Source organism: Plectropomus leopardus, chromosome 22 (assembly GCF_026936395.1).
Source record: "Plectropomus leopardus strain MGB_pleo_1.0 chromosome 22, ASM2693639v1, whole genome shotgun sequence".
Classification (NCBI taxonomy): domain Eukaryota; kingdom Metazoa; phylum Chordata; class Actinopteri; order Perciformes; family Serranidae; genus Plectropomus; species Plectropomus leopardus.
Window position 1 is genome coordinate 23,763,162 of NC_142197.1, and position 25,697 is coordinate 23,788,858.

General features: G+C 38.2%; 2 protein-coding genes across 3 annotated transcripts; one reads left to right on the top strand and one right to left on the bottom strand.

Moving 5' to 3' along the window:
* Nucleotides 1-812: 812 nt before the first annotated feature.
* On the top strand, nt 813-3,803 carry spx (spexin hormone). 2 transcript variants are annotated; one of them, XM_042510964.2, is made up of 6 exons: nt 813-1,042; nt 1,952-2,035; nt 2,207-2,264; nt 2,436-2,498; nt 2,689-2,775; nt 3,318-3,803. In XM_042510964.2, exons 1-6 carry the CDS (start codon nt 1,037-1,039, stop codon nt 3,380-3,382), a joined length of 363 nt encoding a protein of 120 aa, XP_042366898.1. In that variant the 5' UTR covers nt 813-1,036; the 3' UTR covers nt 3,383-3,803. The 2 variants fall into 2 exon arrangements, with proteins under 2 accessions (XP_042366898.1, XP_087928807.1); XM_088072681.1 differs by having other exon boundaries at nt 3,321-3,803.
* Nucleotides 3,804-5,043: 1,240 nt separating this feature from the next.
* gys2 (glycogen synthase 2) lies at nt 5,044-25,413 on the bottom strand. Its single transcript, XM_088072680.1, has 16 exons — nt 25,158-25,413; nt 20,953-21,134; nt 18,954-19,145; nt 17,864-18,049; nt 15,591-15,735; nt 14,520-14,637; nt 14,319-14,439; nt 14,025-14,131; nt 13,228-13,287; nt 13,020-13,098; nt 10,580-10,693; nt 9,274-9,400; nt 9,074-9,169; nt 8,813-8,976; nt 7,306-7,386; nt 5,044-5,684 (listed from the first exon to the last, which is right to left on the bottom strand). Exons 1-16 carry the CDS (start codon nt 25,279-25,281, stop codon nt 5,463-5,465), a joined length of 2,118 nt encoding a protein of 705 aa, XP_087928806.1. The 5' UTR covers nt 25,282-25,413; the 3' UTR covers nt 5,044-5,462.
* Nucleotides 25,414-25,697: the final 284 nt, after the last annotated feature.

Here is a 25,697-nt window from a genome sequence, read left to right on the forward strand (position 1 = left end):
CTCATTCTCATGAACCCAATATCCCAAGAAGGTCTTGAGGGAGGTTCCTCAAATTTGGCGGCAACACTTAGATGTAGGGCTGTCAAGATAATTGTTAAGTTTACTGAAAATTTAGTCATATTTGCTCGATTTTGTGAAGTTGCAACTTAAAAACGGCAAATAGACTTAGTGTAAGCAAGTGTTTGCAACTTTCAATAAACCAAGTTAGTGTGACTTAACATTATGAAGCACATAAATTAAGACTAATAGTTATATTTACTTAAAAATTTTAAGGTATTCGGTTTCCTGGATTTTTCAAGTAAAATCAACTTGTCAGATTTGACAGTGTATAGTTTGATAAAGACACGCATCCTCTATATGACAGTAGAAAAAACTAATGAACTGTATGTTGATGGGGGAACTTAGACTCATGACCTCAGTATTCCTGTAAGTATCTTCCTGCCTCTGTGAGTCCGCGGAACAGTTAATGGTTTGACCATAGACTGTCTGACATCATTGACAGGAAAATTCAGTGCTCCCAGCCTCACTCACTCATGGATAATTACATTCATAATTGGAAGTGTGGCCTTTTGATTCATACAAATCCAGCTCTCATCTCTCCTTGCTCCGCTCCACTGAGCAAGCCGCAAACATATCAATACTCCACAGAGGGGGAAATATGACTGCTCATATCGACAGTGACAACATTCCCCAGAGTCCATCCACAAACATCTGACACTAACGGCCCGCCGCTCCAACATGCGTAATGTTGAAAAACTGCGTCTTGGGGCTGAATGTGCTTATGGCAGCAGTTTTGATTCAGAAGTATTTACAGTATAGCTCTCAATGAAAAGAGCCGGATCGATCGTTCATTCACTCTCCTCTCCGCCCCCGAGTCAACAAATTGGCGTGACCTATCACTCCTGGCTCAGGGAAGGAGGCTTCCCCGACCAGGAGGGTATAAATACCGGGAGAGGGATCACTGGGAGCATACCGAATCCACCTACGGTCTCTCATCCTCTCTGCTGGACACCAGGCGCACAGGACCTCTGGCACCATGAAAGTAAGTACACTGCGCCAAAAGTCTGAATTTAATGCGATGGAAAATCTAGTGATATGCATTTTTCTCCTTAACTTCATTAAAGAACATTTTGAAACAATAGGTTGCTTTATAAAATTCTGAAATTCTTAGAAACCAAAGATTTTCTGGCATTTTACGCACCATTACCTACATGGCTCATACCTGCATATAGATCCGTAATGTTGCACTTGAGTTACAAAGTTACTCCATGAATTTGATGCTAATTATTAGTTATTATTATTATTAGTTATTAGTTAACCCTTTAACGCCTGAATCGACATCAGTTTTCTTTCGCTGCGTTTAGACACTTTTCACGAGCATTTAGCCTCCTGAGAGCGTTAGTTTGATTGCTTTCGAAAACATAGGACAAAAGATTATGACCAACTTGGCAAGAAATGTCCGGAAAATTTAACTAACTAAATAAATAATAGTAAAAGGTGACAAGAAAATGACTTGAAAATTAACTGTGGTGAAAAAAAACATACCCAGAAAACTACTTATAATTTGTGTAATCATATATTTCTGTAATAATATTACATATATTTTAATTTATTTTAATTGTTACACTTTCTTAAGGCGTTTTTTGTTCTTTACCTGTCTTTTCTTCTCTTCTTTTTCTTTCTTTCTTTCTTTATTTGCTTGTTTTCAGGTGCTTCTCTTGTAATTTTTCATTGATTTCTTGTTAACGTTTGGGACATTTCTTCTTTCTTAGCTTATTGCCCTTTTCCCATGTTTTAGAAAGAAAACAAGCCAGTTTGTTCATGGTTATTTATTAGTTAAACTATTTCTCATAATCTGTGCGTAAATTCTGCATGTGTGGTTGAGTCTTTCTTGGATGTTTAAGAATTATGACTTAAAATATTTGCAACTATATGCCTTTATCGCCCACAGGGTGTGAGGGCCATTACATCCACTTATATACTCTCCCTTTTACTGCTGGCATCCTTTATCTCGCAATCGTGGAGCGCACCCAAGGTAAAACTGAATTATTTCTGTTTATTAAACTATCAATAATGAGAATTTTTTTAAGATAATATTGAAGAAAGAGAGCTGGAAATCTGAAAATGAGTTGTTTTAGATAACATAAAAGGACAGGCTTGCAAAGCAGAAATATAAAATGTATGCAGCTTTGTTTTTTCTTTAAAGGGCTCTTTCCAACGGAGAAACTGGACCCCGCAGGCTATGCTGTACCTAAAGGGCACTCGTATGTATCTAACTAATGATCCCATGTCTGCATGCAAACCTAAAGTGTTCTGAATAAATACAGACACACTATGTAGTGTTGTAATTTCAGATAAATCCTTGTGTATCTGTTTATAGACATTACACTCCAAAAGATGAGTGTTAGATGCATTTCTTTCTTTCATTCCTCCAGAGGGACGAAGGTTCATCTCAGAGGACCGAAAAGAAGGAGATGTTTATGACACATTACATTTAGGTACAGTTAATGTTACTGTACAAAGTCGTTTATCAATACACTTTGTTTATCTTTTTTTTTTTTTTTTTAATTTTATTTATTGGAATCATCAAAGTCTCCCAAAGAGTGTCCCAGAACAGTCTTGGAGCTGGAATCACTTTTGGCCCATGACATTGACAGATAATTGGATGTGGTGTTTGTTTCCTGTCAGAGACTCGCAGTCAGAATACGGAGAAGCTGAGCGTGGACCAAGCGGCCACCGTCCTGCTCAATTTCCTGCAGCAGGCCAGAGAGGGAGGTGAGAGCAGCATCTGTGCCAGCTACCACACAGCTAATACGTCCACCCAACCTGAGCAAAATGGCTTCATTTCCTTTTCAACTTCACAAGAATTGGCCCCAAATTACCAAGAAATTCCTAAAAAGTTACAAGAAAATAACCTGAACATTGAAAAACAAAGTTATTTCTGGTGTTTATATTTCTTAAATTAAAATATAGATTGAAGGATTTTTACACGCCCAAAAGCACAGAAGAGGTGCCAGTGCTTTTTTTTTTTTTTTAGTCATCAGTAATTGGCCACACTGGGTAACTTTTAGATTACTCATCTGCATGTTAATGATTTAATGATCACTATTTTTATGACATTTTAATTTTGAACACAATTTCCCTCCTCTTTCACCTGCTTGAGAAAGCTTTTAGATGCACCTTTAACAGGTGGAAGAGGCTCTAATGCACAAACTTTAAGGAATTCAGATGAATGATTGTGCCATTTGCTTTGTGTTTGACTCAAAAATTATATTTCAATTCCATAACATCATGTTAATTTTCTCTCTCTCATCTAGCAGATGAAAACCCCGATGAGGTGTATTTCCAGGAGCTGCCTGTGTGGAAAAGAGAATACTTTTGATGGCCTTTCATACATTTTTAAAGCTACCAGAAAACACTGTCTTTGTTTTTCAATCTAAGCTGTTTGATTCTATGTGAGAGGAACAGCTCTTTTGTAAATATAAATTCTCTGACTATGCTTGAAATGTGACATTTTAATAAAAAGAGTTTGAATTAATAGCACGATGGGTCTAAGATTGTCTGCATTTTATAAACTTTGACAAAATATTGAGGGCATCTTTTCAATGTTATGATCACAAGTGCCAGATAAGCATGCACAATTTATTCTGTCATATCGAGTAAACCCTTTGAAACCAAAGACCAAAGACAGCTGCCTTTTTCAGCTTTTTCCCCCCATAAATCTTTATGAACACCTGTTTTTGTGTGGTGTTGATGGTTACATAAAACAACACTATAAAATTATTGTAATTATTTGGTTTTCAGGACAATCTTTCCTGTTTTTTAAAGAATTTGTTCTAACCCCCTTCCCTTTTTCCCACTAATTTTGAGATCATTCTCTTGCACACTATGGGACATTTCTTGCCTGGTTGGTCATTTCTTTTTTTCACCGAATTTTATTAAAGAAATTAAACAAATTTGTGACGACAAAGTGACAAAAGTTCTGTAGGTTTAAATGCTGTAAAAGGTTTCTGAATGCAGCGGAACAAAACTGATGCCGAGCTCTGAAGGATTAAGTGATAGTTGTGTCACTGATTTTTGTGCTGCAGATTTTGCATGTGGTTGTTTTCAACTAAATCATCCTTATTTCAAATTTTCTTTTCTTTTTTTGGACCAGCTCACTTCATGATTGCTGCCCCGTGCATTTGCCTGGTCTACTGCGTCCTCAGTTGCCAGTTTTGTGTGCAGAGCATTAGAAATTGTTATAGTTCAGTATAAATGACAAGCCAAATACAGAACAGCAGCAATTCAAGACAGAAAACAGAGGAACACAGGCAGGGAACAACAACATGAGCACAGTGGTGAACACAGACAAACAAAGGGAACAAAGAGATTTATACACACAGAGAACTAATCACAAAAACGAGACTCAGCTGGAGGAGGTAGACGTGGGCAAATGGAGGGAACACAGGGATTGGCCAACAGCAAGGGTAAGGTAGGGATCACAAAGGTGAAGCAAACAAGAACAATAGAAATCATATGTGCAGGGTAGACTCTGGGATCAGAGAAGGAATTACAAGACTGATAGAGGGCAGGTGTGTAAGGAAACAGGCGGGAGACAGACAAAGACAGGAAGTAAAACAAGAACACAAGGGTCGCTGAAACGCTTATCTGTTCAATTTTCCACATCAAAAAGGAAAATGAGAAAACTGGAAAACTGAATCCAGTCTTCTAAAATTGTATTTTTTGTCTGTCAGATCAGTGCAGAATTAAGATTTTATTAAAAATTAAAATTAAAATTTAATAAAATTTTCCAGTTTTCTCATTTTCATTTTGGAAAATTGATCTGATATGCATTACATAGACCCATGAGGAGCTTGACTTTCAAAGTAAAACAGGATATAAACTAAACAGATGACTGCATGAAACAAAACAAACAAACAAACCGGACAGAAATCTCCAAATAACGTCTTAAAAACAAAAGATTAATGTCTCGATATTTATAAAAATGCAACTTTCATCATAAATGATGAGTCAAAGTCAATTAAAAGCAGGCACACAGGGTTGAAACTTGAAAAATGGATTTGTTTAATCCACTGTACATAAGGTAAATTGGGCTGATAGAATTAGTGGATTGCATTCAAACATAATTGTATATCATAGCAACTGAAGACAACATCTTTGTTATCTAACCTGGCTGAGAGGAAGGATGTATAATGAAAACAGCAGTAGACCCAGAATGGAGCCTTAGGGAACACCACAGTTAAAAGTTGATCATGAGCTTCATAAGAGATGTTTGGGTTTTGTGATTGACCTTTTTCAAACCAGCTCTATCAAGGACCATCTATTGTCGTAACACTTTAGGCCTTTTACTTTGTCTCAAATCCGCAGACCTTCAAACAAGTTGCTTTCCTTTTTTTGTTTATTCTCTACACATCCCTTAGAAACACTTGACTGTAATCTGTAGCTACTCATGGTTTTTCTCAATTTCCTGACTCTCCAGGTTGCTTCTTCTTTCCCTTTGGTATGGCACCCAGCACAAAGGGAGCCTTGATGTTCAGTCGGTCCCTCTCTGCCTCCTCATCTTCATCGTAGGGCTCATTGTCATCATCGTCCTCCACATCACTATGGTGGGGAGTGGAGTGGATGGAGGCAGAGGGAGAGGGGGGCACCGAGTAGGGCCGGGGGTAACGGAAACCCTCTGTCTGTGGAGACAAAGGTGTTGTTTCAAATTACTCTGCTTAAGATTTTAAAAAGAATACCATAAGATTTCCTGTCTTACAAGCAGCTTTTTGTTCACATCAAAACCACCCAGAGAGACTTCAGACTTTATACAAAAAGGTTATCCACTTTAGGATTGTTTTGATGTCTTCAGTTGTAGAGTTCATATGCTAGCAAAAAGATGCAGCATCAGAGATCTCTGAATTGTGATTTTTGTCTTTTCTTTTCAAGTTCATGGCCACTTCAACACGTTCTCATACAAAGTTGTCACATGTTGCATTGGACTTCCACATCACCTTATTACATTTTAGGTATTCTTTTGCATCTGCTGTTGACATTCCCCAATGACACTACCGTGATGTCAACAAAAGCACATAGTGGGATGATGCTGCAGGTGGATATGTTTAGGCTACAAAAGCACATGGCAACCAACATGCCAGCCAACATGTTGGCTCAGATGATTAGGATTAGGGGAAGGAGGCACATGGTAAGGTGTAGAAAAAAAAACCATCACATACAGACAGAAAGCAAATACCAGACTCCTGCATGAAAGTCTGGGGTTTGTTGGACTTATGTTGACTTATCCACGACTCCTCCCATTCTTGTAGGGTTGAAATCTGTATCAAATCTGAAAATTGTGTATCAGGTAATTTCAGTCTTGCATCAAACAGGAAAGAGCAAAGGTAGAAAGGCGAGTCCTATTCTATATAACTGTACAGGGATTGACGTCAGCACACTCCATGATGATGTCTTGACATTCATCCAAATGTTAGACTGTCAATTAAAGCCTGACAAATGTGGGTAAAATCCTAAGGTATCCACTGTGTGTCAGTCAGGACATGAGGGATTCTTATGTACATGTATATGCAGCTAGAGGCCAACAAGGTTACAAGTCACAGAAAGCTTTTTAATGAGGAGCAGCCAAAAGATGCTTCTCAGTTTGTAGCACCATTTAGCTTATCCAAAAGTGTTAAATACTGCACCCAACAAAAAACAGCCTTACTGGTTAGGTTAGATTAAAGACAAAAAAACATTGCTTGACATAACAGGATACATACTTAACATGATGTATCGACAAAGTCTACCCTAAAGTAATGCAGAGTTCACTTGGTTTCACATGGGACAAGGACACTAGCCCAACCAGCCTTATTTTTCACTCTTTTGCAGCCCCTATGATTACATGGGTTGATACAAATTCTGATGCATTACTTTTTGTGAGTATACACTGCTGTTGAGTTTTTCAAATTAATTTTTTTGGCACTTTGACTGATATATTTGGCTGATATCTCCAACACTGCAACTCACACCAAAACAACCTAGAAAGGAAAATAGCACTACAGGTAAGAGGAAAAAAATGTATTTTTGATTTGGGGGTGAACTATCACAAGGACTGCATCAAAGGAGTATTTGGGCATTTTAAATGTGAGGGACTACTACACAAAAAGCAGTCGAATTGCATACAATTGGCATCTTACTGCAGATGCAAACTGTAAAAACCATTGCCATGATGAAAATAAGATGACACTGATGCCTCGACAGAGGGACTAATTCTCGTGTTTAGTCACTCATTCAAAACTCCTAGTTTTCTTTAACAGTATTCCTCACCTTTGGAGGTGCCATGGGGTCCATCTTGAACTTGTCAGGGAAAGCTCTGTTTAATGCAAGATGGCGGGCGTGGATATAAAACTGCAAATCAAAAGTCAGCAGAGACATAGATCAGCAACTGAACAACATTTTGACTGAACATCTTGCTTTTGTTTTTCTTCCTCTTTCTAGTTTTTCTTTTGCATCATGAAAAAAAGATGTTTATAAGGTGAGAATATGCTAAAGAAGACTCCCTGTTTCTGTTCCACATTTCAACACATTCTCATCCAAACTCTCATATAGTGCCACTTTGCATCAGACTTGCATGTCTTACATATCACATTTTAAGTATCCTACTGCGTCTGCTTTTGACGTTCCAGGATGGTGCTATTGTGATGTCAGCAAATGCACATGGTGGAATAATGACGCATGTGGTTATGTTTAGACAACATTTTTTCATCCCAACTCGTCACATGGTGCCGCTCTGTCAGTGACCTTGCGCATCTGCTTTTGATGTTTTAGGTATCCTTCTGTGTCAGCTGTTTATGCTCCAGGATGCCATTACCATAATGTCAACAAATGCACATGGTGGGATGACACAGCATGGCCCATATGCTGACACAACAGCATATGGCAACCGAAGCAGTCACGATGGTTAGGATTAAGCAAAAAAGACCCATGTTAAGGTGTAGAATTTTTAAAAAAAACTTACATCCACATGGGAAGCAAACTCTGGACTCCCAAACAAAAGTCAGTTGTTTGTGGGGCAAATCCACCTCCCCACCTAACCGCTCTATAAGCGCATTTGCGCACTTAGTATCACATTGTTACCAGCAACATTATTACCTGACACTGTCCTTCAACTTTTCTGTAAAGCCACCTGTGCACGTTGCATGTGGATGCACTTGATGCCGTCCACCCGTCTGCTTGTGTATAATAACAACTTCGCTGGTTCTGTCTGAGTGTGTTGTCGTCTGACACCATTCAGCTGCTTTCCAGTTGGAGCTGAAAGGCGGTTTTTGGCGTCATGCTCATATGCCAAAAGCACTGACAGAGCAAACGTATTTGATGAGTTCGAATTGAGAACAGGCTGGTTTAGACAACACAAGTACATAGCAACCATCGCCCTCATGCTCCTTATATTATGTTGCTACCAGCAGTGTTTCAACTTGATGCTGTTCTGTGGCGTATCATGTGCACACAACAGGTTCCATGTAGCCACATTCTCAAGTGACGCCACCCATCCACGCATCATGCTGTCCAGTTGTATGGTTGTCTGACAACGTATAATAACACTGTGAATGGTTCTTTCTGGCCAAATTCTCAGCACATACCATCTCAGTCATGGTTTAAATACAAATGTCTTTCTAACTGTATTAATGCATGCAAACAATTTTATTGATTATTTTTACTATGATTCCTTTATTGTGAACTGTGTGTGCAGATGTGAAAAAGTATTTTGTCTGACAGATGTTGTATTCTGTCTTCTATCAAACATGTATTCTATGCTGGTGCAACAAAAACAGACCCGTCCCAGGTATTTCCAGTCCAGCAGGTCAGACAGCCTCTCAGTTCGGTTCCTCTGGATGATACGCTGGCGCAGAGACTGCTGACAGAAATTGAACATGAACTGGGTCAGCTGGTTACAAGACTCGTCGGGTGAACGGAAACGCCTGTCCACGATATAAACACCTGACAGAGACACAGAGGGACAAAATGAGAAGAGCTGAGGCAGCAATATTACTTATTATAAGACAAAATTTGTGTATGTGTGCGTTTGTCTCCACACCATAGGCCGCAGGGTCGGACACATGCTCCTCCATGAAGCAGCCGAAACCTGACAGGTTGGTGGTCACACTGGGAATGCCCATCACAGTACATTCACCTGGGGGGATAGAATCCAGCTCAGAAAAGCTACAGTATTTTTGTTAGATGTTCTTTACACTTTGGGTCACCAAACGCAAATAATAGGTTACAATGTGAGGTTACCAGGTGTGTATCCCCATGGTTCATAGTAGGAGGGGAACACTCCGAGGTTACAGCCACGGACAAAGTCCTCGTAGTCCATTGGCAGCAGAGGACTGGTGGAGGACAGAAACTCAGGGTGGAAGATAACCTGATACAAAGATGAGGATTAGTAACCACTTGGACTTAGACTTGTCATTAGCTGCAGTATGTGAAACAGTAATATGACCTCAGATGCAATGGTACCTTTCAGCTACTGACATTCCCTCAAACCAAATGTTTCCTCTTATTTACATCAAAAACAAATAACAAAAATCTGCATTCTTTAATTTTGACATATCACTTAGTTTGATTGTTGTGTGCCAATATTACTCTTTTGTAGCTCTGTCATCTGGTAATGCTAGCTCATTCTCATTCATGGTTTATCAAATTGCGATGCTTTTTGGCATGTGATACCAACGCTGAAGGAATCCTTTGGCGTCTTAATGAGACGCACTAGACTTTGATTACCTCCAACTTACACCCATATACAGCAATAATAGACACTCAGAGCAAATGTCGTAAAGAGCGAGAGAGTCTGTTTTGGAAAATGGGTCAAACAAACACAGACTTTCACCCAGGACTCTGCTGTTCATGTCCCATGTAAAATCCAAAGTCAGTGCTGTTCTAACATAAAGTCAGCGCTGTTTTAAATTTATAGTTAAGTAACTTACATCGGTCCGTTACATACTGGCATCAATTTGTGACATATTCATGTCACATTATGTACTTTTCAACACAAATCGTTTTCCAAGCCTAAGTATTTTTATTTCTGAAACTTAGTATGACCATTGACTCATACATATGACAAAGGGTATGTCTCATGGAGACATCAAATGATGTATTTGGCAGCAATTGACAATAGTGTTTTTTAGTGTGTTTCTTATGTTTATGCATTTATGATGTCAAGTCGTCAACTTGAGTTATGAAATAACATTGTTAGAAATGTTAGTATACTTGCCTGGTATGCTTTATAGAAAAAATAAAAAATACCTTTTTCAGTATCCCACTCGTAATTCCGACTTTGGACTGTCATTCATGTGCTTGTAACTCGTAAACTGTAAAAACGATATATCTGAGGAGCATGTGAAGGCAGCGATAGAGCTGCTAGCATGGCTGCAAATTCTTCTTTTCGTTCATCACTTGTTCACATGAAACCCTTGTTGTTCAGACCAAAATATTTTCAAACTTCATCATCACCTGGCAAGTCATGACTAAAAATTCCCATAAACTGATTCCAGAAGAGAACACATTATTGATGTAAAGGAAGCGTACAGGACATGCTGTCTACCTTGACTCGATCGTTCCTGGAGTTAAAGAGGCCGATGCGTCTCACATTGGACAGGATGGGATCTTTTGAGTCGTCCAACATGTTATGAGTGGTTACTGGAGGGAGGCTGTGTCTCTGCAAAGACGGGACAGGTCAGTTTGGTTTATGCACTGTGTGTTAGTGTGATGGAATTTATAATTACCCATTTCCATACCTTATAAAATATATCCCAGTCCCAGCCCAGTGGCCACAAGAAACTGTTGGCATTGTGCATACCACACATACGTTTTTGTCTGTTTCCTATGTATTATATCAATGTTCCTAAATTGATATGATATATGCGCTAATTTTTTTCATCAGTTGGCAGAGAAAATGGGGGACTGTTCCAAACAACAAACAACAAAACCATATTAGTCATCGCTTAGTTTCCAGAGACTTTTTAGTTACTAAAATGAGTGTTTTTTAGCGACTTATTACAGTTTTTCCACTGGGGTATTGTGCCATAAAAAGCTTTTGTTTTTGACCGAGACATTGCTGCTAATCCAGTGGTAATTGTACTAAGAAAAGTGGCTGTTTTTTACAGAGACAAAACTACTTTTCCGGTGAGGATTGTGCAAAAAAAATGGTTGTTTTTTACCAAGCTGCTTGGTTGTTGTTTTTTTTACAGAAATATCTCTGCTTTTCCAGTGGGGATAGTTCCAAGAAAAGCATTTTATTTTACCAAAACCTTGCTGCTCTTCCAGTGGGGATTGTGCTAAGAAAAGCATTCGTTTTTTTTTTTTACCAAGACATGGCTACTTTTCCAGTAGGAATGGTTCCAAGGAAAGTGGCTTTTTACAGAGACATAGACAGCTTCTCAAGTTATGACTGTGCCACCAAAGCTGCTTTGTTAAGCCCAAACATGATCTTTTCTCAACCAAGTGCCTAAACACAACCACATGTTAAACACAGCGTTGTTGTAAAGTAACAAAATTTTGAGTTTCAACACATCAGCTTCATAGTAATGTACACATGTAACACATCCATAGTCTGCAGAAAAATACTATTCCAACATGTTTGGTGATTGGATTGACAGTCCATTTAAGATTTATGTCAGCATAATGTCAGTTTAAAGGGGGTCAAGGTCTTGAATGGTGTCCTGATTTGATTTAACTGAATTACTGCACCCTCAAGGACAATAATGCTTGTCTAGTAGTTAATCAATCAGTGGAAGACAAACAGTAGATAAATACAATGTGTGATTCTAGTCAGTTCTTTTCCGCTGGATGTATGCATGTCTGTCTCTAAGGCATGTCAGCTGAATTTCCATGAATGTTAAACATGTTCACTTTCATACACTGTATATCACACATATTCAAACACACTTACCTAAAAGAGTTGATTGAGAAGAAATGACCTAATGACTGAGTCAGTGGTCCGAGACCAGTAACCTTTCAGAGTGTGATTCAGTGAAGTATTGATCAGCACAGGCATTATCTAAACCTAATGATATCTGATGAGTGTCACACCACACCACATCACCACACAAAACAATACCAGCAATGCTTCATTTTATTTCATTCTTTCCAGAAAACAAAATGTTGATTCACAGGAAGGTTCCTGGAAGGACAACACTAGAGAACTGTTTGTAATATGAAAAAAAGCAGAATTTTGTTCTCTACAATTTTTATGACAATAATGAGGAAGCCTTTTGATCGGTGCAGTGTCAGAGGATGAAGATTGTGGGATTGGCTAACTATATGCTGTTCTACAACCATATTTTGTAGACAGCAGATGGAACTTGAAAGGAAGAAAAAAGTTACACTTAAAGCTTAAAGTTAGGCATAATTATGGGCTGACTGCTTCAGAATTGCTTCAAAAGCTGCAGCCTTTGACAACTTTGTTGTGAAAACAGGCTGGCCACTCCCCATAGATCTCCATGTTAGAAATGCCTAACTTTGCAGAAGAAATAACAGAAATAACAGGTTTGCAAAAAAGTTTTGGTCTCTGTAGCTAATTTTAACATCCATGACGATTGCTCAGGGGGTTGAATTTTTATAAAATTCACTCATATATATTTTTAAGGGATTAGATTTACGTATTATTTAAGGGCGGGGCCTCTTGAGTGACAGGCTGTCTACAAGGCATCAATCCAATCTCTGCCCTCTCGTCCAAATATGGTCTTTTCTGGCTCCAAAAAACTAAGATGGCAAGACTCCAGAATGGCAGTCCACAAACCAACCGGTGACTTCACAGAAGCTACATCAATTATTTATAAAGTCAGCGTGAGGACCACGCAGGACAGTCTGGCCTCATTTGCAGTGTCTTTTGTCCCCCCCAGTCTTAACTAGCCTAATGTTTGTTGTAGTCTCTGTATGTTCTGTTGTGACAACTCTGACTCTATATTTTCTCTTGCTCACTTATGTTTTATCAGGATGGACAAATGAAAAAAAAAAAATAAGGAAGAGAAAATCTCCAGTACCTGAGTAGCGTAGATGGCTCTCTTCATTATGGTGAAGTCGTCTCGATCCAGAATGGAGTTCATGTCGGGGATCTGCCCTCTGAGGACAGCAAACAATAAAACATGGAACATACAGAATTATCACCATTCATCACTGAGAGCCGGTGTTGATGTACGCAGTGTAAAATCAATAAAGCTATAGGTTCATTTACAGAGTCCATTTACTTACTTTAACAGAGCATCATACAGCTTTTTACCAAACTTCTCCTTCACTGTGTGAGCTGTGTCCCTGTGAAAAACATATGGAAACCTTTAGAAATGTACCTTTTTTATTCACCATTTACTCCAAACTTATGACCTCATCTCATGAAAAGTGGTGAGACCACTGTGTTTTGACCAGGGAGAGCCCAACAAAAGGCAAGTTGGTTTTTTTTACTCAGAAATTGTTGTATTTCTGTCAAGACAGTGCCAAATAAATAAATAAATATTAACAATATTTATTTTTTTTTTACTGAAAAATCAGTGTCTCCACCAGGGATAGGGCCATGAAGAGAATTTTTTTTAAACCGAGAAATATCCTTATTTCCACTGTGGATAAATCCACATAAAGCAATTTTTTTTACAGTTACATTGCTGCGTTTCCACCAGGGACAGTATCACAAAAAGTGGCCCTACTGAGAAGATGCTGTATTTCCACAAAAGGAAATGTATTTTCCAGAGACAGACTGTGTTTCCTGACGGGATTATGTCGTCAAAGCAGGTATTTTAAACCAAACTTGATCCTTTTTGACTTTGTGTGTGTGTGTGTGTGTGTGTGTGTGTGTGTGTGTGTGTGTGTGTGCTTAAACCTAATCACACATTAACTACAGCCTTGTTCAAAGGTAAAGTTTCAACGTATTCACTTCATAATAATGTACAAATGTAACATATCCATGGTTTGCAAAGACATACAATGCCAACATTTGCTCTGGCAGTTGGGTCCGTTCTTGTACTGGACTGTTATATGTAAACAACATCAGGACATACCAGAGCTGCTTGCGTACTGCCTGTCCCTTCAGTGACTCTACATTGAAGTTGTTGGTTTTAGCTGGCATGATGAAAAAAACTACCACTGTCACATCATTTCTGTGGACCTGTGGAGAGAGTGAAGAAGGAAAAAAGAAAGCGGGATGAATTAGTGTGTTGGACTGGAATGCATGCTGAAGAAGTAACACTTGTAGTTTATCTTATCAAGGTTGTAAGGGTTTTGAAGGTGTACTTTTTGCACATTTAATGCTTACAGCAGAGTGCTACTGAATGCACAAGAGTGAAGGACCTCACCCTCAGCAGGTAGTTGAGTCTGGACAGTGACTCAAGGAAAATATCAGCTCCTTTGTTGGAAAACTCATAGCGTCCGGCGATGAAGAAGAAGAGGGTTTTGTCCAGGTTGAAGTCCAGATGACTAACAGATGAATAATTACAGTAAGACTTAAGAGCGAAACAACAAGATGAGTCAGAGCTAAATGAACAAACTGAACCCACCCATAGAAGTGTCCTCTCACAAACTCCTGGATGCGGGCCTTGCTGGTGGAGTGCAGGTTCTGAAACTCATGCATGGCCGAGAACTTCTTCACATTGAGCCCATTTGGGGTCACGACATCTGTACCATCAACACAGCAAGGAGAGAGCTTTAGTGGACAAATAAATAACTGGTAAGTTTGACCTTATGGTGATGCTAAGGCTTCATCCTCTGGGGACCATAAACGTTGAACTTTAATATTAATCTGGCTGGTGGTTCTGTCTGAATCTGGAAAAGGGGTAAACCTCCTGCAGACTGTGAGGTTTCAGCAATCTCATACCTTTAGTGCAAGCTACACTGTGAAACATGGATCTTGATAAACTTGGGTATGACATCAAGTTTGATGTGTGCAGATTGTGCAAGGACATCAGCCACTGAATTGCAGGCTACGACGTACGTCCATCAATGTCGATACACAAAAACAAAACATTGTCAGGGTGCGTCATCCATCTACGCTGCTGTAGTGGTAAAAACAACATGTAAACAAAAAAATGGAGCTCTTGTCATAGTGGCATTTATGTATCTCAAAAAACTCAGAAGAAGAAGAGGAGGAGGAGAATGTGGAGACAGCTAGGGAAAAGATCCCAACTTGGCATGCCAGCTTTGCAATAAGAGCTCAAAGTAAATATTAGTATCTATTAGCATTTAGCAGAGCCGCACTGATGAGTGCATCATTTTATGCTGCATTTCTGATGGTTGGTTAGTAGATGCATGTCATAACAGCAATCAGTGAGATGATCATCCTAAATTTCTGACACTGTCAGAATTTTATCGCAAGCTGTCCTTGATCCTAAGACCGTGACAACGGCCATCCTTAAACTTCTCTCACTGGGCAACAGAAAACCATCGTTTTAGAGCCATGACCAAAGATAGACATATTTCTTTTACGGTGGTCATCATTTGTCTGAAACAGCCCAAAACTGCACAGTGTATACTGGGCCTTTGGTTGTACGATTAGACCAACTGATCGGCATCACTATCCTTAAAGTAAAACTCAGTTGGGATTGAGGTACAACAGTGAAAAGTGTCCCCACCTGGCGTCCTGTGCAGCATGTGGCTGGCCTCCACAGCGGTGATCTGGGAAACTGTGGTGAAGACATGAGCACAGTGGACCGCTGCTCTCTCCAAGCAGTAACGATGGTAGATCTGCCGCTCACCCGCCTCCTTGTCTATGTTGAACTACAACACACAGATCAGTACAAAGTGAAGGGCAATTTCAAGGATTCTTATTTTTAACCTTGTAGGTTTAATGCAGAATTAATTAGCAAAAACATATTCAAGCACTGAATGTAAGACTATGAAATATAACAGCAAACTCTTTTACCAACAGGAAGTAATGCAAGCGTGTACATAAAGATGTCAGTCAGACTGCCACTGTGACATCCTAATGCTAATTAAACTTCAAAACTTCGAATTGATTTTCTAAGTACAGAGGGTACAACTACTTTATTTGTTACATGAAACAAAAAAGATGAGTATTATTTTTCCCATTCATTTTTTCTTAATTTACAATGTGTATCTCTAGTACCTAATACAGCTCTTGGGTTCCATATTCTGCTTCATTTCCTCTTTCCCAGCTGCATAGTGTACCACAGTAAACAAAAGTGGAAATGCATATTATTAATATGAGTCCTTTGATGTAATAGATGTTACATTCCTCTGGACTTCCTGTTCAAGCTTATAAACACCACATCTGTCAATTACCCATTCAGCCAGTGAGTGGCCTTTAGCTCCACGCTGACCTTTAGGATGTGGGCAGAGCAGAGCCAATTACAAACACCATGCTGACCCCTCCACACACAACTCAACACCACTAATGATGCTCTAAGTGGCTGTAAAAGACTGTGAATTTTTAGCCCGAACCTTTGAATGTGAAAATGAATCTGATGGACTATGTGCATGTGTGTGTGCAAGTTTGGATTTTGTTGAAGTGTTTGCATGTGGGTCACAATCAAATGCATATTGCTGTTTTTATGGTTGATTTTAATATGTTGTTCATAAGGAGATATGCGGGAGATCTCTAGGTCCAAATGTGATCATCACTCATGAGAAGTATGAAAAAAAGAGTTTTGTTTTTGCTTACAGATAGAAGATGAATCGTGTTGATTTTATGTGTTATTTTTCTTGATGGATGAGTTACATGTATATTATATTTTCTATCCTCTTGGACATTTTCAAAACCTGTGGAATGCTGTAGCTCTAAATACTGAACCACCCACTCACTCACTCACCCACACACACACCCACACGCACCCACACACACACACACACACACACACACACACACACACACACACACACACACACACACACACACACACACACACACACACACACACACAAAATAAATAAAATAAAAAATGTAGTTACCAGGCTGCTTCAAAATTTTAAGTTGTTTGAATTCTAGAAGACAAATTGAGATTATTTTGTAAGGATTAAATTATTCATATAATTCTCATATTATTATTATTATTATTATTATTATTATTATTATTATTATTATTATTATTATATTGTCTTTTTTCTCATTTACTAACCTTTTCTCTAACTATATTTGTACAAGATTATGGATGTAGATGTCTTCACATCTTCTTCAATATGTTATGTCTATTGTTTGGATTGTATTAATGTTTCAACTTATTTTATTGTATTTATACTGTTTTCTTCTTTTGTCATTCGTAGGAGCAAGTGAGTTTTATTTTTTATGCCTGACCCATCTTACAGCATTACCTCCCCCCAAAAAATTACAAACAGTCCTTATCCCCAACTACCAAAGGGAGGCGGCGCTGCAACGAGGTGCATGCACAGAACACAGAGTCCAGTTAAACTCTGACTGAGGTGTTTACATGACTTATAGCTCGACTTCCAATCACTTTATCTGGGTGTTAGTCCAGTTTCAAGAAATTCAATTCCAGTTTTAGGCACACTAACATGTTCACGTGTATTTTAAAAGTCCACTTTTAACATCATGTAAACATCCTGACTGTGTAAACCATGACAACAGTATAATGCTATAATGTGCCCCCACCAGGTAATGTGGTGTCAAAGAGGTTGTGGTTATTTTGTGTATTTCTGTCAGATCAGGTTGCCGTGTAAGCACAAAATTAACAGAATTCAGGAAGCCAGATTTAACTCAAAGTCCCCTTACAAAGCAAGGCCTCCAGAGAACACAATGCAGGAGCTGCATCGTCACCTTTAATAATAATTCAGCAAAAGCTTTGTGTACATATTTGTTGCTCTAGCCTCCAGCAGTGACAGTATGTGGATGTGTCTATGTACCGCATTACCCACCCTCCTGACCTCTCACCTTGTCCAGGTTGTTGTAAAAGTCGGCATTCCCAGCACAGAGGTATCGTCCCAGCAGGGTGGCGTGTGTGGTGAAGACCGTTGCCATGGGAATCTTGCGGGAGCGAGACAGAATAACCCCTGGACCCGCCTGCCACTCATGGAAATGGCTGATGACATTAGGTTTGTCTCCCAGCTGGTCTGTTAACTGGAAAACAAAAGATGCATTTGGGCTGGAAATAGTGTCTACCTTAGGTCATACTGAAACCTAATCCTGTTTCCACTGCAGGGACTCTGAAGTAGTTTTACAGGGTCTCGCCCATTGGTGCATGTTCCCACTGCAGGAATAACCCCTGTATGATAATTTTTGAGAACGTTTACAGGGGCGAGACAAGTTTCTGCCTTGTGGGAGGTATTTCAGTACCCAGGGAAAACTGCTGGGTGAGGCATTGGTTGATGGCATGGGTTGATGTTTAGGTAGAAAGTCAGAAGACGAAGAAAAAGAAGATAAAAAAGACATCAACAAAACTAGTGCAATTTTAACCAAGCAGAAAAAGAAGGCAAAGAAGAAGAAGACAAAGATGACAACAAAGAAGAAGACAACGGCCAAGACAACAATCAAGATAACAACCAAGAGGACGAAAAAGAAGATGACGATGAAAAAGAAGAAGACGAAAGGGTAAGGCGAAGATGAAGTAGAAGAAAAAGACGACATTAGAAAAATATGGAGATGAAAACGCAGAAGAAGACGAAGTAGAAGAAGACAAAGGAAAGGAAAAGACGAAGAAAAAGACAGAAGACGACGAAGAAGAAGAATGAAACCCTGGTAGAATGATTACATCAGGTCATGAGTCCAGTGGGTCCTACTGGGGACCTACACTGCAAATATAGACATAAAAGCTGAGAGGACTGACTACGAGTCCTGTAAATGTTCCTGTCTCCTAGGTGTTATCCCGCAATGCAGCCTAGTTCTCGCAATGGAAACACACCTTAACTGCATCAGGATATTTCACAGTTTTGTAGCCACAAGTAGCAGTAGAAGGTGAAAGGCTGACATTTCGGGAATTCACTGAGAAACAGTGCGCTGAACAGTAACTTGAATGCCATCTGACCTCTTTGAAGAACCAGGCGATGAGGGAGCCCAGGATGAGCGCGTCGTTGGCCTCTCGGTCGTCGTAGGGTAAGCCTATGTTGCAGGTCTCCCACAGGTCCCCCTTCCAGCGGTCCAGGTTCCAAGCAGCTGAGCCAATGTCAAAAAGGATCACAAAGGGGCTGCCCTCGATCAGCCAGCGGCCAAAATGAACCTGCAGCATCAACATCAGCAAAGTAGGCCCAGTGAGAGAGGTTCCACTTTAAAATCTATTTTTTCTACTTTTTAAAATCTACTCCTATTAACATGTACCATTGAGGGACACAAAAGACCATAAGGAGATGAAAAGGAACCGCAAAAAGACACACAATAACTGCAAAAAGTGGCAAAACAACCACAAAGAGACAAAAACAAACGCACTAAATAATAAAGAAAAAAAAGGCTAAACCACCACAAAATTTGTGTGTCTTGGTTTTATAGGAGATGGTCCTTTTGCATATATGTGCCCAGGGGCCTGATGACTCTCAATCTGCCCATGGCGCCTATAAGCAATTTCTTACTCATACTAAACAGCTGACATTTTCCTGGCAAGTAACAGTGGTAGAAAAAGTCCTCAGTATGTTTGCTAAAGTAGAGGTATCTCTTCATGTTAGGATGGATCACTGAATGGGCCTATTGGGCTCAGGCCAAGGTGTCAGGGGGGCCCCTGGGGGGCTATTGTCGCACTGTCTCATTGTCTCACCCATGCTTACATGTAGTACTTCTTTGGTAAAATTCAGAGTTCTGGGTATTCAGAGTCCCACATTTAAGATTCTACTTCAGGAAAACCACAGTTGGGCATATATTTGTTGATTTGGCATTTCCAGTGCTATACACTGTAAGACTTATAATGTGTAAGCTATTTTTGTAGTTTGCCATTTTTCATCAAATAAAATAATTTATTGTACATCATTTTATGCAAATATTCCCTCTTTGAGATCTTATGTGGTCAGGCTCAGATGGCAGCTTCGCCTGAATTTTGCAGTTTTGAAACATGATGTGCTATTCTCAAAAAATCCTGGACTCATAAAGGTAGTGAAGTACAAAAAGTTCTGACTCAAGCTTTCAGCAGACACTGCCAATAGCACAAAAAAAATGCCCACTGTATAATTTGTCTCTACTCCTGGATCATCATAGTCTCTCTGGTGCATTACAGCCATCTAGTGGCCACTGATTGGTAGGTAGACTGCAGAAGTCCCCTCAGTGAGAGTTTGGTCAACAGTAATGTGCACAGTACACAGCAATACTGTTCAGATGGAAAAAATAAAGGAATCCCTCATATATTTGTTTCTACATTTATTTGGTTCTTTTTATCCCCATTTGAGTTGGTAATTTTCAGTCAAGTGGGATTAATTTGGGGTCACTAAAAAACAGGAGAACTTCGAGTTTCAGAAGAAGTGAAGTGTATCATATTTTTATATTATTTACAGTAGCTGTGTGTCTTGTGTTTAAGGTTTTATTGCTCATAGAGCTTACTTAACTTAGTGAATCTGATAATCAAATGAACCAAACAAAACTATAAGAGTTTTCATTTACGATATTTTGAAGAACATATTGATACCTTAGATACTAAACAAACAAACTAGATAGATACTAAAAAAAGGATCAGGAGTATAGATTACTATCTTATGAGATGCTACATAATTCAAAAGTGTTACTCAAATATATATAACAATGGGCCTTAAGAAGCAACATTTTCTTGATTTTCCCTTAATTTTCTTTTAAGAGAAAAAAAATAAGAGAAGTAAACTCCAGGGGCCCCCTAACATTTCCAACCATCCAAAAATGGTCTTACCCAGTTGTGCTCCACGATGAATCCCACGTGAGTATAAATAAGCATTTAACAGAGGTTACACCCCCTAAAATCTATGTAAGAGCAATGAATACAAGCCCAATTCTTTACCCAAGAATGAACCACTTCCTGACATACATTAGAAATAACACACTTTGTCCAACACACACAAACACTCACTGTCTCCTACCTGGCAGCCGTTGTGGATGAGAGCGTCCATGGCCTTCCTGATGGCGGGGTTGGGCGGCTCACAGCCCTCCACCTGGGTCTTAAAGTTGTGCTCGAAGTAGGGCCCCATCATGTAGTAGTTCTCCCCCCATTCATCCACAGTGATCTTGGCTTTGGTCTGGATCACTGTGTAGATTCCACCAACTGCAGGTGCATATACAGAGAGACAGAGTGGAATACATAGCTCGGAAGTTGCATTTCTAACTTAAGTGCTGTGTAGTGATATTTAAATATGATTGTAACGTCACTGACTAAGATCACAGAGTGGCTGTTTTACATTTGGGACCCCTGTCCTAGATCAGCATAAAAGTCAAAGGTCAGATGGTCCTCACAGATCAAACAGGCTTATATTTGGGACAGGCAGCTATATGGGACAGGCTTTTAATTCCTTTCACACATTTTTTTTTGCTCAGCAAAGATGGAAAAAAGACAAGATTATTTAAATAACCTTATGAGACCTGGACCAGAACAAGAAATGGACTGAAAAAAAGCTTAAAAATTATAATAATTCCCTTAAATAATTTTAGATACACACATATACTAATCTCTTTTTTTCCTGTCTTTTTTTTTACTATGCCAATAATATTCTCCTCTTCAGTGCTCACAGTTTCAGAAAAATTACCAAGCTAATGATCTGTGTAGCATAAAAATGAACTGCATGGTAACCAGTCTTATCTGATGTGGTAACGATTATTATGAAATGCATTTTGTAACATGTATCACTGACTGACAAGGAAATGTTACATGGATAATCTGAAAGTATTGATCCTGTCGTTTATTTTATTTTATATGTAATTTTATCTTATTACGTGGATGTTTATATTCATTACTTTACTATTTTATTTTTTCTTTTCCTATTTTTGTTATTATGCATATTATAATTTTTAAAATTATTAATTTGAATTATTATTATTATTATTATTATTATTATTATTATTATTATTATTATTATTATCAAATTAATCATGTATGTATTTAAATTTGTATAATCTGTTAATATTATACTTATTACTTTTTGCTTACTACTTTGTCATTATTCATTTATTTTTTTTGCCTGTGGGAATGTGTGTTTGTATGAGGGGATCTATATTTGTACAATGATGTACATGTTTACACTTGAAATTTCAATAAAAAATCTTACACCTGATCTTGGGGGTTGAGGTTGAGACAGAGTGTATGTGTACACAAATTCCAGCAGATGGCAACATTTAGGTCCATAATATTCATAAAGAATGAATTCAGCAACAAAAGAGTGAAACAAACTGAAATGGTCCTCACATAAAGTTATTAGTTCAGCAAATTGCAAAAAAATTGTAAAAGGTGACAAGAAAATGGCCTTAAAATGAGCTTCTGGGGGAAAAATGTCCAGAAAACTATATGTATAATCATTGCTACTATATATTTTAAATTATGTTACAGAAAAAAATATGTATGTACTTTTTTTTTTCCTTCTAGGCATTTGGGTCATTTTCTTGTTTGTCATTGTGTTTGTTTTTTTACTTTCCTTTTTTTGTGTGTGTGTGCCACATCTTGTTAAAATGCTTATTGCTTGCTACCCATGATTTGTTTTTTGGTTGTTGTTGTTTTTTTTTTTAAAAATAAGTTAAACCAATATGCTCAGGTTTTAAGTGGAATGCATTTTGTAAAAACTTTTTTTTATAGCTAGCCTAAATTGTATTTGTATTGAACCCTTTAGAAACTTCAAATGCAGTTTCAAGAAAGTTGTTCTGAAAAAGTAAATGTGCCATAAATCCATATTTGGAGCTACTAAGAGTGGTTCAGTTGTCTCAAGACAAAACTTAAATTCAGAGTGTTTATGCGGTTGACTCTGGAATTTGGAAATCAGGAAATCTTAAATCTCAAATTTTATCACTACTCCCTCAAAACTACTAACTCACTTGAACAAATAAACCAGAGTCAATATCTGAGACAGACAGACAGAATTTTCTATTTTGTAACAGACCAAAACATGTGGGAATGTTTATCCCAGTCTCTCACGTGGCGACAAAAAGACAAATATTGATAGAAATGACCATCAGTGACGTCTAAACTGCATCAGAGAGCAGGCGTTATATAAGGCTGAGGCCAGAGAAAACAGCAGAATGGACAATAACCTCTGAACTGTTTGACAACATGACCATGGGCTAAATTCATAATACAATATTAATAGCATATATGTACACTCAAAGAAATTATTTGACCTTTTGTCAGGTTTATATCTTACAATTACATATAACATTTCCATCCAATAAAGACAAAAAAAGGACAATTTTTGTAATAATCAGTCACAATCAATGTTACTGCTAATCATTTACATATACCAGGCTGTGATAATAAGAAAAAATAATTTTAAAAAATGTACTTAGCATGTGGTATAATAAAAATAATAATAATAATAATTCATTTTTGTGTTTGTTTGTTTGTTTTATCTGAAAACTGGCATTGTGTCAAGAACCTGGCATTGAAAGGGTTAAAATTCTGAAAATTAAGGAATATTTTGTATTTATGATTAGGACTGATGCTGGTTACAAATTAAATCAAGGAAAGTAGAAAATAATCTGATAAAAATAATATATAATAAATCAATATTTATATAATAATAATATATAATAGAATAATATATATATTTTTTTTTAAAGCTTGATTTTAAAAAGCACATTTTGTGCGTTGGGTGATACAAGTGTGTGTAATATTAAAGTGGGACCCCAGGGTTTAATTGATAAATTATGTTATTGTTGATTAACTTTGAAATACCTAAAATATATTAACAGTAATCACATATTAGCAAAATTAGATCAATTCTATGAGCAATAGTAATAAAAATTGTCATAGTCTATTCACCTCAGTATTATTTGATTTCATTATTTAGGCCTAAATGGTGCTTTTTGCTTCATGTTAGAAATATTCGATTAAATCAGAAATTCGAAAATTTTGACTAAAAATGCCTTTATCTGTATGTTATAGTGGTGCTGAAACCAAAACCTATATTGATTGCTACACACATCCCCCAAAGAGGTCATGACCTCAGCATCATCAGCAGTACTGCTCAGTCTCTGTCAAGGCTGAAGTATAATATCTATAATTATTATGAATGCTGACTCAGCATGACACACTGTCACTAACACAAAGTAACAAACAATATTTTTTGACACGTTATCCATTAACATATTCATCCAGTTTGCTCACTGTCAGTTTTTGCTTTATTTTTATGGTTTTACACATGACTATTCCTCCTTTACCACTTATCTGCCGTTTAATATTTAACTCTTCAGAGGGAGCAGACTCTGTCTCCGTGCTCACTCGATTTCAATGTTTGCTCTTTGAGGGGTAAAGAGGCACAATTTTACACGAAATAGTTCCAATACTGCCAAACAGACAGACTATAAAGGGCCAAGTTACTATCACTGGTGGACGTATTTCATGTATTCATTTTGACAAATTTATCTTTTTATTATATATATTTTACAATTATATATTTTTATCTTCAGATAAATCACGCAGTGTCTTGACAAAGTGACTTACTGTTTTCTCTTAACCCTTTGAAACCTGAGCAAATTAGCTTGATTTCTTTCAAAAACATGGAAAGAAGGCAAGGACCAACTAAAGATGAAATAACTCAAAATCACACAAAATTAGTTTTAAAAAAGTACAAGGACATTACCTGAAAATTAGCGACAAAAAAATAAAGTTAAGAAAAAGCAAGACAATTACCTAAAGTTTGCACACTTAAAAAAATATTTAAAAAGAGCTGAGGAAATAACCTTTTAAAAATGCTTAGGAAATAATAATAATCTAAGTATTTTTTGCACTTTGAGAAATGTTCCTTGCCAAGTTGCTCATTCCCTTTTCCCCCATGTTTTCATAAAAAATCAAATCAATTTGCTCAGGGTTCAAAGACTTAAATACTTGTGAAAGGCATCTGAGCCCAGCACAAGAAAAGGGATGTCCATCCAGGTTTCAAAGGGTTAATTATGGTTAATTATTTCAGTAGACTATATTCAAAAAGTGTACTTGAACTGATCGTATTGTGAAATGTAAAATATTCCCACTGTGTCATTTTGCAATACTTTGGAAAAAGGCCCTCTGTAGCTGAACTCATGCTTACTGCCAGAATACATCTATTCAAACATGTCATTTCTTCAGAAATCATTAAACCTGTGATCTGACCTTTGTTGGTGACCTCCCAAGCCACCTCGAAGAGCAACAGGTCCTCCACAGGCAGCTCGTCTTCCTCCCAGGACGGCAGCACCCCGCTCAGGGACGACATTGACAGGGACCGTGACAGCGGCATCTTAAAACGTCCAGAGGTCCAACAGACACTGTATGTGTTTTAGAGCTGTTGCAGTCTGTGGATAAATCCTTCAAACAAGCCTGCATGTGGAGGTCCGGGGCTCGGCTGGGACAGTCCTCCAGGGCAAGATAAAAGGGACTGATGGGGGCAAAGAGCTTCCACCCCGCCTACTGAGGCTGACCTCCAGGAGGGGACGTTCCATACACATATACACACATGTCAGGGTGATTGTGAAATGTTGATGAATGAAAGCTACCCACCAGGACAAGAGGAAACACCCCCAGTGACAAAAAGTGCCAGAATATTCTCCGTAGTGGCCAAGCTCATCTGAGGTGGACTTGCACAAAGTGGAAAAGTGTGCTCTGGTCTGACAAATCCACATTTCAAATTGTTTGTGGAGATCATGGTAGTTGTGT

Coding starts and splice junctions, on each gene's coding strand:
- spx (XM_042510964.2), top strand. Junction 2,265..2,435: donor GCTGTACCTAAAGGGCACTC/GTATGTATCTAA, acceptor TCATTCCTCCAG/AGGGACGAAGGTTCATCTCA. Junction 2,499..2,688: donor TTATGACACATTACATTTAG/GTACAGTTAATG, acceptor GTTTCCTGTCAG/AGACTCGCAGTCAGAATACG.
- gys2 (XM_088072680.1), bottom strand. CDS start 25,281: ATGCCGCTGTCACGGTCCCTGTCAATGTCGTCCCTGAGCGGGGTGCTG. Junction 21,135..25,157: donor TTGGGAGGTCACCAACAAAG/GTCAGATCACAG, acceptor ATGCACCTGCAG/TTGGTGGAATCTACACAGTG. Junction 8,977..9,073: donor GTCCGACCCTGCGGCCTATG/GTGTGGAGACAA, acceptor TGTCTCTGTCAG/GTGTTTATATCGTGGACAGG.